The sequence below is a fragment of the Balaenoptera acutorostrata genome, chromosome 2 (assembly GCF_949987535.1).
Source record: "Balaenoptera acutorostrata chromosome 2, mBalAcu1.1, whole genome shotgun sequence".
NCBI classification, from domain to species: Eukaryota; Metazoa; Chordata; class Mammalia; order Artiodactyla; family Balaenopteridae; genus Balaenoptera; species Balaenoptera acutorostrata.
In genome coordinates this window covers 175,883,525-175,897,630 of record NC_080065.1, presented here as the reverse complement: position 1 = coordinate 175,897,630, position 14,106 = coordinate 175,883,525, and the positions used below count along the sequence as shown (strand labels likewise).

The 14,106-nt window shown below is 40.5% G+C and overlaps 1 protein-coding gene across 2 annotated transcripts; it reads left to right on the top strand.

The window, feature by feature from the left end:
• Nucleotides 1-97: 97 nt before the first annotated feature.
• Nucleotides 98-12,840, top strand: LOC102997173 (zinc finger protein 709-like). Of its 2 annotated transcripts, XM_028163927.2 has the most exons (4): nucleotides 99-500; nucleotides 8,384-8,510; nucleotides 8,713-8,773; nucleotides 9,765-12,840. In XM_028163927.2, the coding sequence occupies exons 1-4, from the start codon at nucleotides 498-500 to the stop codon at nucleotides 11,239-11,241; spliced, it is 1,668 nt and encodes a 555-aa protein (XP_028019728.2). In that variant the 5' UTR covers nucleotides 99-497; the 3' UTR covers nucleotides 11,242-12,840. The 2 variants fall into 2 exon arrangements, 1 of the variants encoding a protein (XP_028019728.2); XR_009007154.1 differs by lacking the exons at nucleotides 8,384-8,510; nucleotides 8,713-8,773; nucleotides 9,765-12,840 and adding an exon at nucleotides 2,748-3,340 and having other exon boundaries at nucleotides 98-500.
• Nucleotides 12,841-14,106: the final 1,266 nt, after the last annotated feature.

Below are 14,106 nucleotides of genomic sequence, written 5' to 3'. Positions count from 1 at the left end.
AGCTTAAGTACCTAATGAGTGGGGATGGGGGAAGGGATGGGTGGAAGGCTCAGCGCTGTCAAGGACCAAAGATGAAACTGGAGCCAGCCTCTTTATTACAAACGGTGAGTTCACATCTAAGTGTCTGCCTTTCTTAACAAGAAGCACAGTTCCATGCCAGGCAATCCCAGGCCAGGGAAAAGTTCTGTTACAAACCTTAAGTGCCAGGCGGGGACAGATTCAATCCCAGCGGCGCTAAGTGATTCTGCTGAGTCAGGCTTCCTCTCGCAGGTTGTCACTCAGGCACGAGGGGGCGGGGTATTGGAAATGTGTCCAACCAGGAGGCCGCTGAGGCAGGTGGGTGGGGTGATGCTCTGCACCGGCGTGGACGTCCTTTCTTTCTCCAATTGCGCCCAGAGCCACTCGCTGTGTGCGGTTCACTGTCTCTGGAGACCCGTCAGTCTCACGTATCTGCACGGGTCGTTGGAGTCGTTAGGAAGGACTCAGGAAACCTCGAAATGGTGAGTGTGCTGCCCCAGGCTGCGGCCGCCGCGGAGGGACTGGTCGAAACCGGCCGAAGCCGGCCATCTTTTTGACACGGCCTCCAAACCCCGGAGTCTACGGATACGCCGGGTCTGCGGCGCCGCTCGGACCTCTGTCCCCTCCGGCTCGCAGCGTGGGGATTGGCCCGGCAGCCGGGACCCTAGGCGTCCTGTTCCGTCACTTCGCGCAGGAACTTCCGCCCCGGAGCCTCTCCGCGCGGCTCTGCGCCCGCAGCCCCTCTTCTCTCCCGGATTGTGCGGTGAACTCGGGCGCCGTCTTCAGGTGACAATCGTGACTCGTTCTCCAGGATTCGGTCCTGGGATTACCTGTTCCCTGACGAGTCCCAGACCCTCCTTGCTGCCCAGGGGGCACCCGTTTTCCTCTGAGTTTTCCAAATGTTTGGGAAGCAAAGTCTCAAATCAAAGACCCCGGCCCAGCAGGTAGCTCTTTGTAGGGCTTGTAGTAAATCATTACATTTCCATGTTATTCTCCGTCTTCCCAACGTCAGTTTCCCCTCTCCGATTCACATCGTCTATCAACTGTTCATCTTCCGTGGTCCATTTCATACAAACCCAATATTTTAATTGTTTTTCCTATTTGCGCAGAGTCGTGGATTACATTGGGGAGGGGGGCGGTCTGTGTATATTTTGCAGGAGCGGAAAGCCAAGAATAACTACTTGGAAGTAGGTGTATGAAGTTCTTTCTCCTCCCCGTTTTTTTTCTGGGAAGAGACATCCTATGGGAAGTCCTTTTTTCGAGGTTTTTAATGAAACTTTTCTGTACGATCTGTGCTGTGACCACTGCCCGTCCCTGGGTTAGTCCCCTTCAAAAGATTTATTCACTTATTTAAGTTTTTCTTTTCAATAGTGTAAAATGTATTTAATTAATAGAGCTTGAAAGACCATGTAAAATATTTCCGAAGAGGTAAGAGAGTTGAATTTCAGGGGGAAAAAATTTTCAGTATTACATTCCAGTTGTTAAGAATTTTTGTTTCACTTTTTTAATTCCCTGAGTAAGGTGAGTTCTTTTGGACTCTCCTTTACTGTTGGTTGATTTCAAATGAAATGCCAAGATTTAGACTTGGAGACAAAAAGTATTCAAGTGTGATTACTTATGTACTAATTAAACTTGCCTTGGAAATAATAAATGATTGACATATTTTTCCTGAAAGGAATAGATACTTGGGGTTTTCTGGGTGAATTAATAAAAGTGGCTGAGAATTTTCTTCTCTCATTTCCACATACACACTGGGTTTGAGTGATTTTGCTGAATTGTCCAAACAGGGTTTGTGTATTTAAATGATCACTGGTGCTTACCGTATTTAGACTTGTTCTACTATCACCACACTAGTTTTAAGACATTTCCATCACTCCCAAAATGAACCTCATGTCCATTAGCAGTAACTCTCCCTTCTCATCCCGAGGCCTAGGAAATCACTAATCTATTTTCTGATTCTATATATTTGCCTTTCTGGGTATCTCACATAAAATATCAGTGGTGGTTGAGAGCGCCTGTAGTGGGGAGCAGAGCCTGAAGTCAGTATCTTCAAACTGAGGCCCCCTTTGAGCCTGCACAGGGAAGTAGATCTTCCTGGACATCTTCCCCCTGCCCAGTCCTACCTGCTCACACCCACCAATGGTAGTCCTTATACTGTGAGAAGCTGCAGAGCCCTGAAATCTGGGGGTGTGAGTTCACAAGGGTGTAGGCATGTTGCCCTTTCAGGGTGGTACTTGTGATTTCCTTTAGCCTAGGCATTTTAAATGTTATATTTGAGTGGTCCCTCCATGATATAGGTGCACTCAGAGTGTAATTTGTGCCCATTGAGAAGTCTGTGAGGATGAGGTGTTCTGTCCTGTGGACAAAGGGTTTATGAATATGGGAGTCCATTTGGATCAGAACCTTACCCTGAATCAGGCTTAGAGTTTCCTGACTTGTGATAATGGAAGCCTGGGGTAGGGAGAGCTTCCCTGCTTACAGGACTGGGGAGGGTTTGTGGAGCTCCCAGAGTTTATTCCTGTGGCTGCCCAGGTGTCCCTGCCCTCATTGAGGGACTGACTGTTTACAGGAGTTTTATCTCACCCGGGCGTATCTAGACTCTCAAGTCTGTAAAGATGTTCAACTTTCTGAATATGGGCTTTTCTTCTGAATTGTACGGACACAGTCTGCTTATATGTTTTGATTCCAATATTTGTGTTTCTTTCCTTGGATTCCTTTATCCATTCAAGATTACAGCCCTTTGGGCTTCCCTGGTGGCACAGTGGTTGAGAATCTGCCTGCCAATGCAGGGGACACGGGTTCGAGCCCTGGCTGGGAAGATACCACATGCCGCGGAGCAGCTGGGCCCGTGAGCCACAACTACTGAGCCTGCGCATCTGGAGCCTGTGCTCCGCAACAAGAGAGGCCGCGATAGTGAGAGGCCCGCGCACCGCGATGAAGAGCAGTTCCAGCTCGCCGCAACTAGAGAAAACCCTCCCACAGAAACGAAGACCCAACACAGCCAAAAATAAATAAATAAATAAATAAATTTAAAAAACAAAAACAAAAACAAAACTGGTATCAAAAATAGTTCCAAGTTAATAATAAAAAATAAGTCCTTAAATTTGTGCATAGAGCCTTACCATTCACAAAACACACTTATGTACATTAAAAAAAAAAAAAAGATTACAGCCTTTTGATTCTAGTTTCCATTAACACTTGGGCTTTTAAAATCTATGTTGATTAACAAATACCATCTAAGGCAAGAAAATTGTGAAGTCAAGTAGAATTTTTGTTTCATTTAGACAAGAGAACCTCAAGACGTGAAATGGGTGCATTTAAGTTCTCAGGTGCTTTTCCATTTTTAGGTCAGTGTTTGTAAGTGCCTGTTCCTAGAGAACTTTAACAATTAAAAGTCCTCTAGTATTCCTAAAGCAAATGAATTTCTATTTTAATGGATGTGGGGGGAAAGAAGAAACAAATTCTATTTCAATTGATATGAGGAAAACACCTCAAAGTTTATGTCAATTTTTCAAATTCCTAGTCCACTTAAGGCTTAATTGCAAACCTAAAATACAGTGTAATATGCCACTTATTTCTGAAAATATCTCCGTTTACTATAATGGAGAGAAAACCTATAATATCCTGTGTGCCTTTAGTTAGAAAGGGAGTTTTCATTTTTTTGTGGTTTACACTTTTATATCCATTACTGTTTAAAGGATCAAATCTTGCAGTGGTTTTCTATATAGAATGGTTAAAATTAAATTCCTGAGGGAAGAAATTAAGAAGACTCCCTGCCCACATGTGTTGCTCTTAACGCCAGCCACCCTCAGATAACCAGTTTTGATTAAGCCGTCATCATCTTTTTAGTGTTTCTTTATATAAAACAATCCAGCGTGAATGCCTATTTTTCTTAAAGTTTTTATTCTAGTAATGATTATTTGGGACCCACATATTTGTTGTTTCACTACTGAAAGTTAAGCCTCACCCGCTCCCTTTCCCCTGGTGCCTCTTACCTGGACAGGCTGATAAGAAAGTGTGGAGGCTCCTGCTGTGTGAGCTGCTGTTTGCTGGGGAGATTTTCCTGTGCCCTGTGCTGCCCTGTGTTGCACTGCTGACCCCACCAAGCCTGGGTTATATACAGGGAGGATACTGAGTTGAAAGTTTCTGTCAATTTTTTGTACTTTGGGAGCAGGAGTATGAGAATGGGGCCCTCCTTCCAGTGGTCCTGGGTTGATGTCTGAGCTGGTACCTATCTGTGTTTAGAGTGAAGGTGTGACTGAGGCTGGGTTTGCCCAGACATTAGTGTTGAGGGGAGGACTGGGGGAGTAGGAGGATGATTATACCCTGTGCATGAGGTGAGCCCAAAAGACAGTCACTACTTTCAAAAGAGCAGTTATTTCAGCGAAAGTGAAAGAGAAGAGACAGGGAAAGGCAGCCTGTAAGTGGTGAGATTCCAGAAGGCTCACCAAAACTTTTAAGTAACTCTGAGGCTGTTGCCCCTGCATCTGTTGCAACAAAGATCCTTACCCTCTCGGTTATGGTCAACGACACTCACCGTCTCAGCTTGGCACAGCAAAGGGATTTGTTCAAACTCAACTTGAACTCGGGTTTCTTAAGCTCTATAAGGCAATCAGTGTCATGAGGAGGCCTCTAGCCCTGCGAGCAGTGATGGGAGGCTCTCTGAGGAGTGCCTTAAGTTGGCCATAGGCTTCTGATGCAAGGCACTGTCCTAGGTCTCACATTAATATGCCATTAAAGCTGCAATTATCCCCCATACTGGGATCTCTTAAAAACAGAGGACTCCACTTAGTTGCCTATTATGGCTTTGGTACTGGAAAGAGCACCCCAGGAGCTCAGCTCGGCCACTGACACCTACTTGTGATATGATGGAGCCAAACCTTGGCAGTTGGGCTTATGCTTCCTTGGAGAGATGACATTTCTTTCTTCAGTCCTTTGAAAGATGCTGTGGTGCTGTTGGAGCCACCCTCTCCAACACCTTGGTTCCCTGGGTAGCTGCTTGGGATTCACTGAATGCACAGCTCTGGGGAGTGAATAGACTAGAGATGACAGTACACCCTGGAACATGGTGGAGCTCAGTGGAGAGTTGCTGCCCTTCATCCCTTAACTGAGACAGCCTTGATGAAGAACCAAAACCAACTGTCGCCACACCTAACCAAACATCAGGCGGTCATCAGGATGAGTTGTAATGAGTCAGTGCTCTTTTTTTTAAATAGACTGCAGCTTTTTTTAGGTTTACTAGGAAGCTGATCAGAAATTACAGAGAGCTCCCAAATAACGCCTCGGCATCCACACAGTAGTCATTATTCTTTAAATCTTGTATGACTGGTCCATTTGTTACAATTGCTGAACCAATACTGATGCATTAAAGTGGGCAGGTGACATTAGCATTGACTTTTTGTGTTGCATAATGTATGGATTTTGCAAATGTATAATAACATGTGTTAATCATTTCTGCACATATAGTGTAATTTTACTTTCCTAAACTTCCTCTGTGCTCCACAGATTGATTCATCTCTTCCTCTAATCCCGAAATCCTCCAGAACCAAAGATCATTTTCCTGTCTCGTGCTTTTGTCTTTTCCAGAACGTCATATACTTGGAATCATATAGTATATAGCTTTGTCAGATTGGGTTCTTTCACTTAGCAATATACTTCTATGCTTCCTCCATGTGTTTTCATAGCTCTACCTCATTTCTTTTTATCAGTGAACAATATTTCATCGTATGGCTATACCACTCATTATTTATTTGACTCTTGAAGGATATCTTGCTTACCTCTAACTTATGCCAGTTATGAATAAAGCCCCTACAGGTATTTGTGTATGGGTTTTGTGTGAACATAAGAACTATAAGAGTTGAAGTCATTTGGGCAGATAGCAAGGAGTGTGATTGCTGGATCTTAGTATGTAGTGTGTTTTTTTTTAAATTTTTAATTTAATTAATTAATTTATTTATGGCTGTGTTGGGTCTTCGTTTCTGTGCTAGGGCTTTCTCTAATTGCGGCAAGTGGGGGCCACTCTTCATCGCGGTGCGCGGGCCCTCTCACCATCGCGGCCTCTCCTGTTGCAGAGCACAGGCTCCAAACGCGCAGGCTCAGTAATTGTGGCTCACGGGCCTAGTTGCTCCGCGGCATGTGGGATCTTCCCAGACCAGGGCTCGAACCCGTGTCGCCTGCATTGGCAGGCAGATTCTCAACCACTGCGCCACCAGGGAAGCCCAGTATGTAGTGTTTTGAAAGAAAGCTCCTGTCTTCCATTGTAGGGCTACCAAATTCCATTTCCCCCAGCAATGAATGAGGATTTTCTTCACCTTTTCACCAATATTTGTTGTTCTGAGTGTTTTGCATTTTAGCCATTAAATAAGTGTGTAGTGATAGCTCATTGTTTCATTTGCAATTTCCCATTGACAGTTGACGTTGAGCACGTTTTCATATTTCCTGTTTCCCTTCTGTATGTCTTCTTTGGGAAGCTGTTTGTTAGATATTCGGCCAATTTTTCATTGGTGGTTTGTCTTCTTACTTTGACAATAATACTTCTTTAGATATTTTGAATACCAGTCATTTATCATATATGTGTTTTGTAAGGATTTTCTCCTATTCTGTGATTTTCATTCTCTTTACACTCTTTCTTGAAAGGGGCATTTTTCATTTTAATGAAATTAAATTAAAAATTATAAAGGCATTTTCATTTTAATGAAGTGAAATTATACTTTTTTTTTCTTTTATAAATCTTGTGATTGTTGTTATATTGGATAATTTGTTACCAAACCGAAGGTGACCTAGATTTCGTTCTGATACTTCCCAAGAGTTTATTACTTTTGCATTTTACATTTTTCTCTCTAGCTTCTTATAATGTATTCTCTTCATTTTTTCTCTAGTTTGAATATGATATACTTTGATCTCCATTTCTGTGTTTTCATATTTTCTGTTCACTGAGCTTCATGAACCTACAGGTATTGTCTATCATTAATTTTAGAAAACTCTTAGTTGTTATTTACATGTTCTATTTCTTTCTTTCTTTTCCTTTAGTTAATTTCATTATATGTATCTTGAGTCTTGTGTTAAAGAAGGTCATGCCAGGCTTCATAAATATTGTGTTGTATCTTTTAGTTCTTTTTGGTCTTTTTGTTAGACTCTGGTGAAAAAGACTCTTTTGGGTTTAGGCGTTAAGAACTGAATATTTGGGTCATATTTAAAAAACATCTTTCTCTTCTTTTTTCCAGTTTTAGGACATCGGTTTGCCCTTTGAAGTCAGTGCTCTTATGGCTCTGGGAGGATTTGTTTATTTCAAGCTTTTTCATTCTCTTCTTGTGAGATTAAGAATCACAGCTTCTAAATCCATAAATCCCAGAACTAAATTTTCACCTGGCAGTAGCCAGTGTGGCTGCATGCCCAACACTTGTAGCTGAACTTGCAGAATGGAGACTTTATGTTGTATTGGAGAAAACCACTATACATATTTTCTAGTCATGGGAAAATTCACCATCACACTATTATGGACCTCAGTGAACTCCCTTGCAAACTGTAGCTCTTAAACTGTTCCTTAAGGACAGTAAGGCCCAGGGTATACTGTTAGGGTGTGATGAGAAGAGTTTTTCTGGCATGTAATTGCACTGTGTGTTCTAAGATTTGGCTGGAAGCAGCCCCGAGGCACATGAGCATAGGGATTTTTTGGTCTAATACAATATTGCTTCTTCCTTGTGAGTGAGCTCTAAGTTTCAAATTTTCTAGCTGCATCAAATTATATATATAGAGAAAGGAAAAATAGAGTCTTTGATAATTGTTACACAAGTAGAAGGCAATGGTTCCTCAGAAGAATATATTCAGGCATCTGCATCTGATTTCTTTAAAGGCCTGGAGGACTTTGGGAGAATGTGGCCAGCTGGGATTTGTTAAAAGTTTGATTTCTCCAGGCCACCTGGACTCTGATGTTAGATGATGGGACTAGGAAAAAGCTTCCAGTTCTTGACAGTGTTTCTATTCATTGAAACCTCATGAGTCTTGATCCTCTGCCTTATGAAGTGCTGTAAATGGAGCATCATAGGAAGAAGATGAAAGAATTTTTTTCACAAGAAATTGATGTTCTTAAAATGATATTTGTTTTATTTGTACAGTATTTCTGTCATTTCCCTGCATTCTCTGGGCTCTGCCATTGTGATATAAGTGATGATGTGTAAATAATTTTCATTTCTTCATGATGCTGCTAAATTATTGAGGAAGTGTGGAGAGTAAGTTTCTTAGGATCAAGTCATAGAATAACTTTGTAAATAACAGAATCATACGTAAACTTCCTATAAATGAAGTGTGGATGTCTAGTTCTGTCAATCTCATGCATCTCGGTATACACATATTTTCGGTATTTTAGGATTCAGTGACCATTGAGGATGTGGCTGTGGACTTCACACTGGAGGAGTGGGCTTTATTGGATCCTTCACAGAGGAAACTCTACAGAGATGTGATGCAGGAAACCTTAAGGAATCTGGCTGCCGTCGGTAAGAATGAAGAAATTCCCTAACTTTGTCAATTAGAGAAGTATTTCTTACCTGTCAATATTGTTCCAAATTGTGGAACGTGGAAAGGGAAGACATTGGTAAAGAAACTAGAAATGGTCAGAGCTCATTCTGGACCTAGAATCTAATAATTTTCCTATAATTTATAGTACTTTGGGATCATTTTTCTGGGTCTGCATTTCAGGAGCAAAACGGGAATATCATGACATTGAAGATCAGTACAAAAACCAGGGGAGAAAATTAAGGTGAGTCACACTTAAAATACAAAACATTGTCTCGTGAGAATTGTGGTAATATTATGAAAAATTTAAAAGAAGCAACATAATAAATAACCCCGCCTTCAAATTGAGTTATTCTTTTTTTTTTTTTTTAATTTATTTTTGGCTGTGTTGGATCTTCATTGCTATGTGCAGGCTTTCTCTAGTTGCAGCGAGCGAGGGCTGCTCTTGGTTGCGCTGTGCAGGCTTCTCACTGTGGTGGCTTCTCTTGTTGCAGAGCACGGGCTCTAGGTGCGCGGGCTTCAGTAGTTGTGGCACATGAGCTTAGTTGCTCCACGGCGTGTGGGATCTTCCCAGGCCAGGGCTTGAACCTGTGTCCCCTGCATTGGGAGGTGGATTGTTAACCACTGCGCCACCAGGGAAGCCCCAAGTTGTTATTCTTAGAAAATGTTTCCCAAAAATATTTTCTTAAATGGGATATAAATATTTAGTGTTTGCAAAATAGTTCACTTGCAGTCGTTAGTAATAAAACCTATACTTGAATATCACTTTTTTTTTTTAAAGATTGATTGATTGATTGATTGATTACTATGTTGGGTCTTCGTTTCTGTGCTAGGGCTTTCTCTAGTTGCGGCAAGTGGGGGCCACTTTTCATCGCGGTGCACGGGCCTCTCACTATCGTGGCCTCTCTTATTGCGGAGCACAGGCTCCAGGCGCGCAGGCCCAGTAGTTGTGGCTCACGGGCCTAGTTGCTCCGCGGCATGTGGGATCTTCCCAGACCAGGGCTCGAACCCGTGTCCCCTGCATTAGCAGGCAGATTCTCAACCACTGCGCCACCAGGGAAGCCCTGAATATCACTTTTTAATAGAAAGTGTGAAGTCCCATTGAGAACATTCAGTATACTCAATTTCTAACAGTTCACACATGATAGAAAACCAGTTCCTATAATTCATAATAAATATAATAAATGTAAAATGATTAATAAAGAAGTCATTAATAATATTCTCATTTATTACAGAACTTTTATGGTAGAGAGATTCTGTAAAAGTAAAGACATTAGTTTATGTGGAGAAAATTTCAACCTTATTCCAACTCTCAATCTGAACAAGAAAACTCCTGGATTAAAACCATGTGAATGCAGTGCATGTGGAACAGTCTTCATGGATCATTCATCCCTTAATAGACACATGAAATGTCACATTGAACACAAAACACGAGAGTATCAAAAATATGGTGTAAAGCCATATAAATGTAAAGAATGTGGGAAAGCATTCATTTATCCTGGTTCTCTTCGAACACATGAAAGGAGTCACACTGGAGAGAAACCCTATGAATGTAAACAATGTGGAAAAGCATTTCCATATCAGAAATCCTTCCGAACACATAAAAGAATTCACAGTGGAGAGAAACCCTATGAATGTAAGCAATGTGGTAAAAGATTCAGTGCTCAAAAACGTTTCCAAATACATGAAAGTAATCACACTGGGAAAAAACCCTATGAATGTAAGGAATGTGGGAAGGCCTTCACGTGGGAAACAAGCTTTCGACAACACATGGTAACACACACTGGAGATGGATTTTATAAATGTAAGAAATGTGAGAAAGCATTCATTTATCCCAGTTGTCTTCGAATGCATGAAAGGAGTCACAACGGAGAGAAACCCTATCAATGTAAACAATGTGGAAAAGCCTTTAAAAGTCCTGAAACTATTCAAATACATGAAAGAATTCACAGAGGAGAGAAACCCTATGAATGTAAGCAGTGTGGTAAAGCCTTTAATTATTTCAGTTCCTTCCAAATACACAAAAGAAATCACACAGGAGAGACACTGTATGTATGTAAAACATGTTCTAAAGTACTGAGTACTGCCAGTTCTCTTCGAAATCATGAAAGAATCCACACTGGAGAAAAGCCCTATAAGTGTAAAGAATGTGGGAAAGCCTTCACATGGCAAAAAACCTTTCGAAAACATATGATAACACACACTAGAGATGGACCTTATAAATGTAAAAAATGTGAGAGAGTATTCATTAATCCCAGTTCTCTTAAAATACATGAAAGGATTCACACTGGAGAGAAACCGTATCAATGTAAACAATGTGGCAAAGCCTTTAGTTACTACTGTTCCTTACGAGTACACAGAAGAACTCACACTGGAGAGAAACCCTATGTATGCAAACAATGTGGAAAAGCCTTTAGTTGTCATGAAAGCCTTCAAACACATGAAAGAATTCACACAGGAGAGAAACCGTATCAATGTAAACACTGTGAGAAAGCCTACAGATACCACAGTTCTCTTCGAACCCATGAAAGGAGTCACACTGGAGAGAAACCTTATCAATGTAAACAATGTGGTAAATGTTTTAGTTCTCAAAAAGGTTTCAAAGTTCATGAAGGAACCCATACTGGAGAAAAACTCTATGAATGTAAAATATGTGGGAAAACCTTCCGTTCCATTTACGTTCAACTGCATGAAAGAATTCACACTGGATAGAAACCCTATCAGTGTCGGGAATGTGGGAAAGCCTTTATCTCTCAATCATTTGAAGACACATGAGACTGCACACTGCATAGAAAACATAAAATATGGAGAATGGGAAAGGGTTCTCTGATCTCAGTAGTTTAAAAGGATGAAAGGATTCCCTAGATAAAACCGCATTTGTAAACAGCCTGGGCAACAACTTCAGTTGGCCAACATCATGTATGAAAATTCCCATGAAGAAGAAGTATAAATGTAAATAACATGAGATAACTTAATGGAAAGTACTCCGTGCCTAATGTTCCAGAAAACCTTCAATATGAAAGAGTTGTTTTAAAAGTTTTATAAATATGTTGTGTTTAGTAAGGATCTTTCTTCAAGTGTATCCTTGAACAGTGGATTTCTCCTAATTTTAGAAATGAATATTAATGTGAGGTAATTGTGTACGTTGTCTTTCAACAATAGTACATAAGATTTAAAGGTAGTGATTTTTCCTTTAATCAGATAGTGATTATTTTTCTTTCCATTTTAACCCTGTTGGATCCATGGGTGAATTTAAGTGTATTTCTTTTTTTTCCTTTTCTTTTTTTTGGCTGTGCCATGCGGCATGTGGGATCTTAGTCCCCTCACCAGTGATCAAACCCGCACCCCCTGCAGTGGGAGCACAGAACCTTAACCACTGGACTGCCAGGGAAGTCCCCAAGTACATTTCTAATATGCAGTTGGTCTTAAATTTTTATAATGTTCTATTCATTCTCAGTTAATGAGACATTGCAAAATGGCAGTTTGCTATTTGTTGGGATATGCCTAGTAGCTTTGTGTGGCAGTTCCTGTATATTCATAATCTATTATATATAGTACCCTTTCCACTGAGAAATATACTTTTTGGTGGTGGTGAGTATAGGAGCCTTTTTCCATTTTCCATTCTATTAAACACTTGGAATAAATTTTATGTATGGGAAGGATGTCAAAAAGTATAGTTTCATGTAAATTATGCTTTGTATTTCCTTCTGACTGGTATTTGGTGAATAAACTATGAGGCTTGTGATAATACAAAAAATCTAGAGTTGGAGATATCTTGCCTGTGAGTAATATTAAGACCTAGACTTTCCATAATCCATCCTCTTTTTGGTTCCATATCAGCATTCACCAGTAGCTCACCTGTGTGTGATTTAAAAGCAGGTACAAAGAAGATATTCTTCACATACTGGAATACCCACACTGGGAGAGAGGCAGATACATAGGAGCTTCAATGACACCATCTTCCAGCTTATTTTCCAGACTCTGTCCTTATAGTCAAGAGTATCATTAACACCACCAACAAATGTTTGATTTCCATTTTTATGGATGTGTAGTTTCCCCTGCTGTCTTCATACCTTCCAAATCAAAGATGCATCAGAGTTTGAATTTTTTTCTGTAAGGCCTCTTGTGTCCACTGTCAAAGTATTCCAGTGTTTTATGGTTGGGAATATTCTCTGATTCTACTCTTCTCTGGATTATATCTTCATAATTTCTAATTTGTGTAGGAAACACTTTATGCTGTTAATAGTGCTAGTGAGTATGTGTTCCTGACTCACTACGGCATTCACGATGGTGCCACCAAAAAGAATGACATGGGAGTTTGTTCCTCTGCTGCATTGTACAGTGGTTTCCTTGACCCATTGTTTACATGTGAGAATAAGCACCTTCCATCAGGAAGACGGTGGATTTTTCCTGTTAATTGTAGCTGAATATAACCCCTCAATATGTTTTTTATTTTATTTTATTTTATATAATTTAAACTGAATTTTTTTGTAAAACGGTAGTTTTTGTAGTCGTTTCAAATATTTTACCAACTCTTTGGTGCTTTCGTTAGCTAACACATGTTGTTTTTCATTTCCTCAAAGAATATATTGAAGTACCCATTTTATAAATATTCAGAAAAACTTGCAGTTTTGTTCATTTAATCATTATACAATATGAGTCTGTTTTATCCTGTGACTAGAAAGTCAACTACTTTATCCTCAGGCCATTTTCTTATTTTTAGTTACAGTTTTGTCATGGATCTAATTTCTTACTCATCTGCAAAAGTTTAATCTTGGGTTTTTTTCAGTGCCGTCTTGCCAGTGACCACAAGATCATACCTGTAGTCAAATACTGGGGCAAAATGAATTCAATTAAGAATTATTACAGGCGGGCTTCCCTGGTGGGGCAGTGGTTAAGAATCCGCCTGCCAATTCAGGGGACATGGGTTCGAGCCCTGGTCTGGGAAGATCCCACATCCTGTGGAGCAACTAAGCCTGTGCGCCACAACTACTGGGCCTGTGCTCTAGAGCCCATGAGCCACAACTACTGAGCCTGCGCACCTAGAGCCCTGCTCCACAACAAGAGAAGCCCACACACCACAATGCAGAGTAGCCCCGCTTGCCGCAACTAGAGAAAGCCTGCACGCAGCAAGGAAGACCCAACGCAGCCAAAAAAAAAAAAAAAAAAGAACATGTACATGTACAACTGAATCACTTTGCTGTACAGCAGAAATTAACACAATATTGTAAATCAACTATACAATAAAACTTATAAAAATGAATGATTACAAATCCTATAAGACTGTGGTGTGTAACAGTAACAGGGTGTTCAAAAGGACTTCTTATAGGAATTTTACTTGTGTTACAGGATTTGATTGCTGTTCAAGGTAGCAAGAAGTATTGAATGCTTTTAGGTGGTTAACTTTATTTTATCATTGGTGATCATAAATCATTTTCTTGAAAGCAAGAACATTCTCGTGGAGCTCAACTTAATTGCTAAGAAGCTTTATTCAATTATGTTAGTAAGAAGAGGGGGCTGTTGGTCATTTTTATGATTTTTTATTTTATCTTTTATCACTATTAGAGACAGGTTATA

What these genes read in the sequence shown, in the direction of transcription:
- LOC102997173 (XM_028163927.2), top strand. An exon ending in AAGGAATCTGGCTGCCGTCG is followed by an intron (nt 8,511 to 8,712) that starts GTAAGAATGAAG and finishes TCTGCATTTCAG; the next exon opens with GAGCAAAACGGGAATATCAT. An exon ending in AACCAGGGGAGAAAATTAAG is followed by an intron (nt 8,774 to 9,764) that starts GTGAGTCACACT and finishes CATTTATTACAG; the next exon opens with AACTTTTATGGTAGAGAGAT.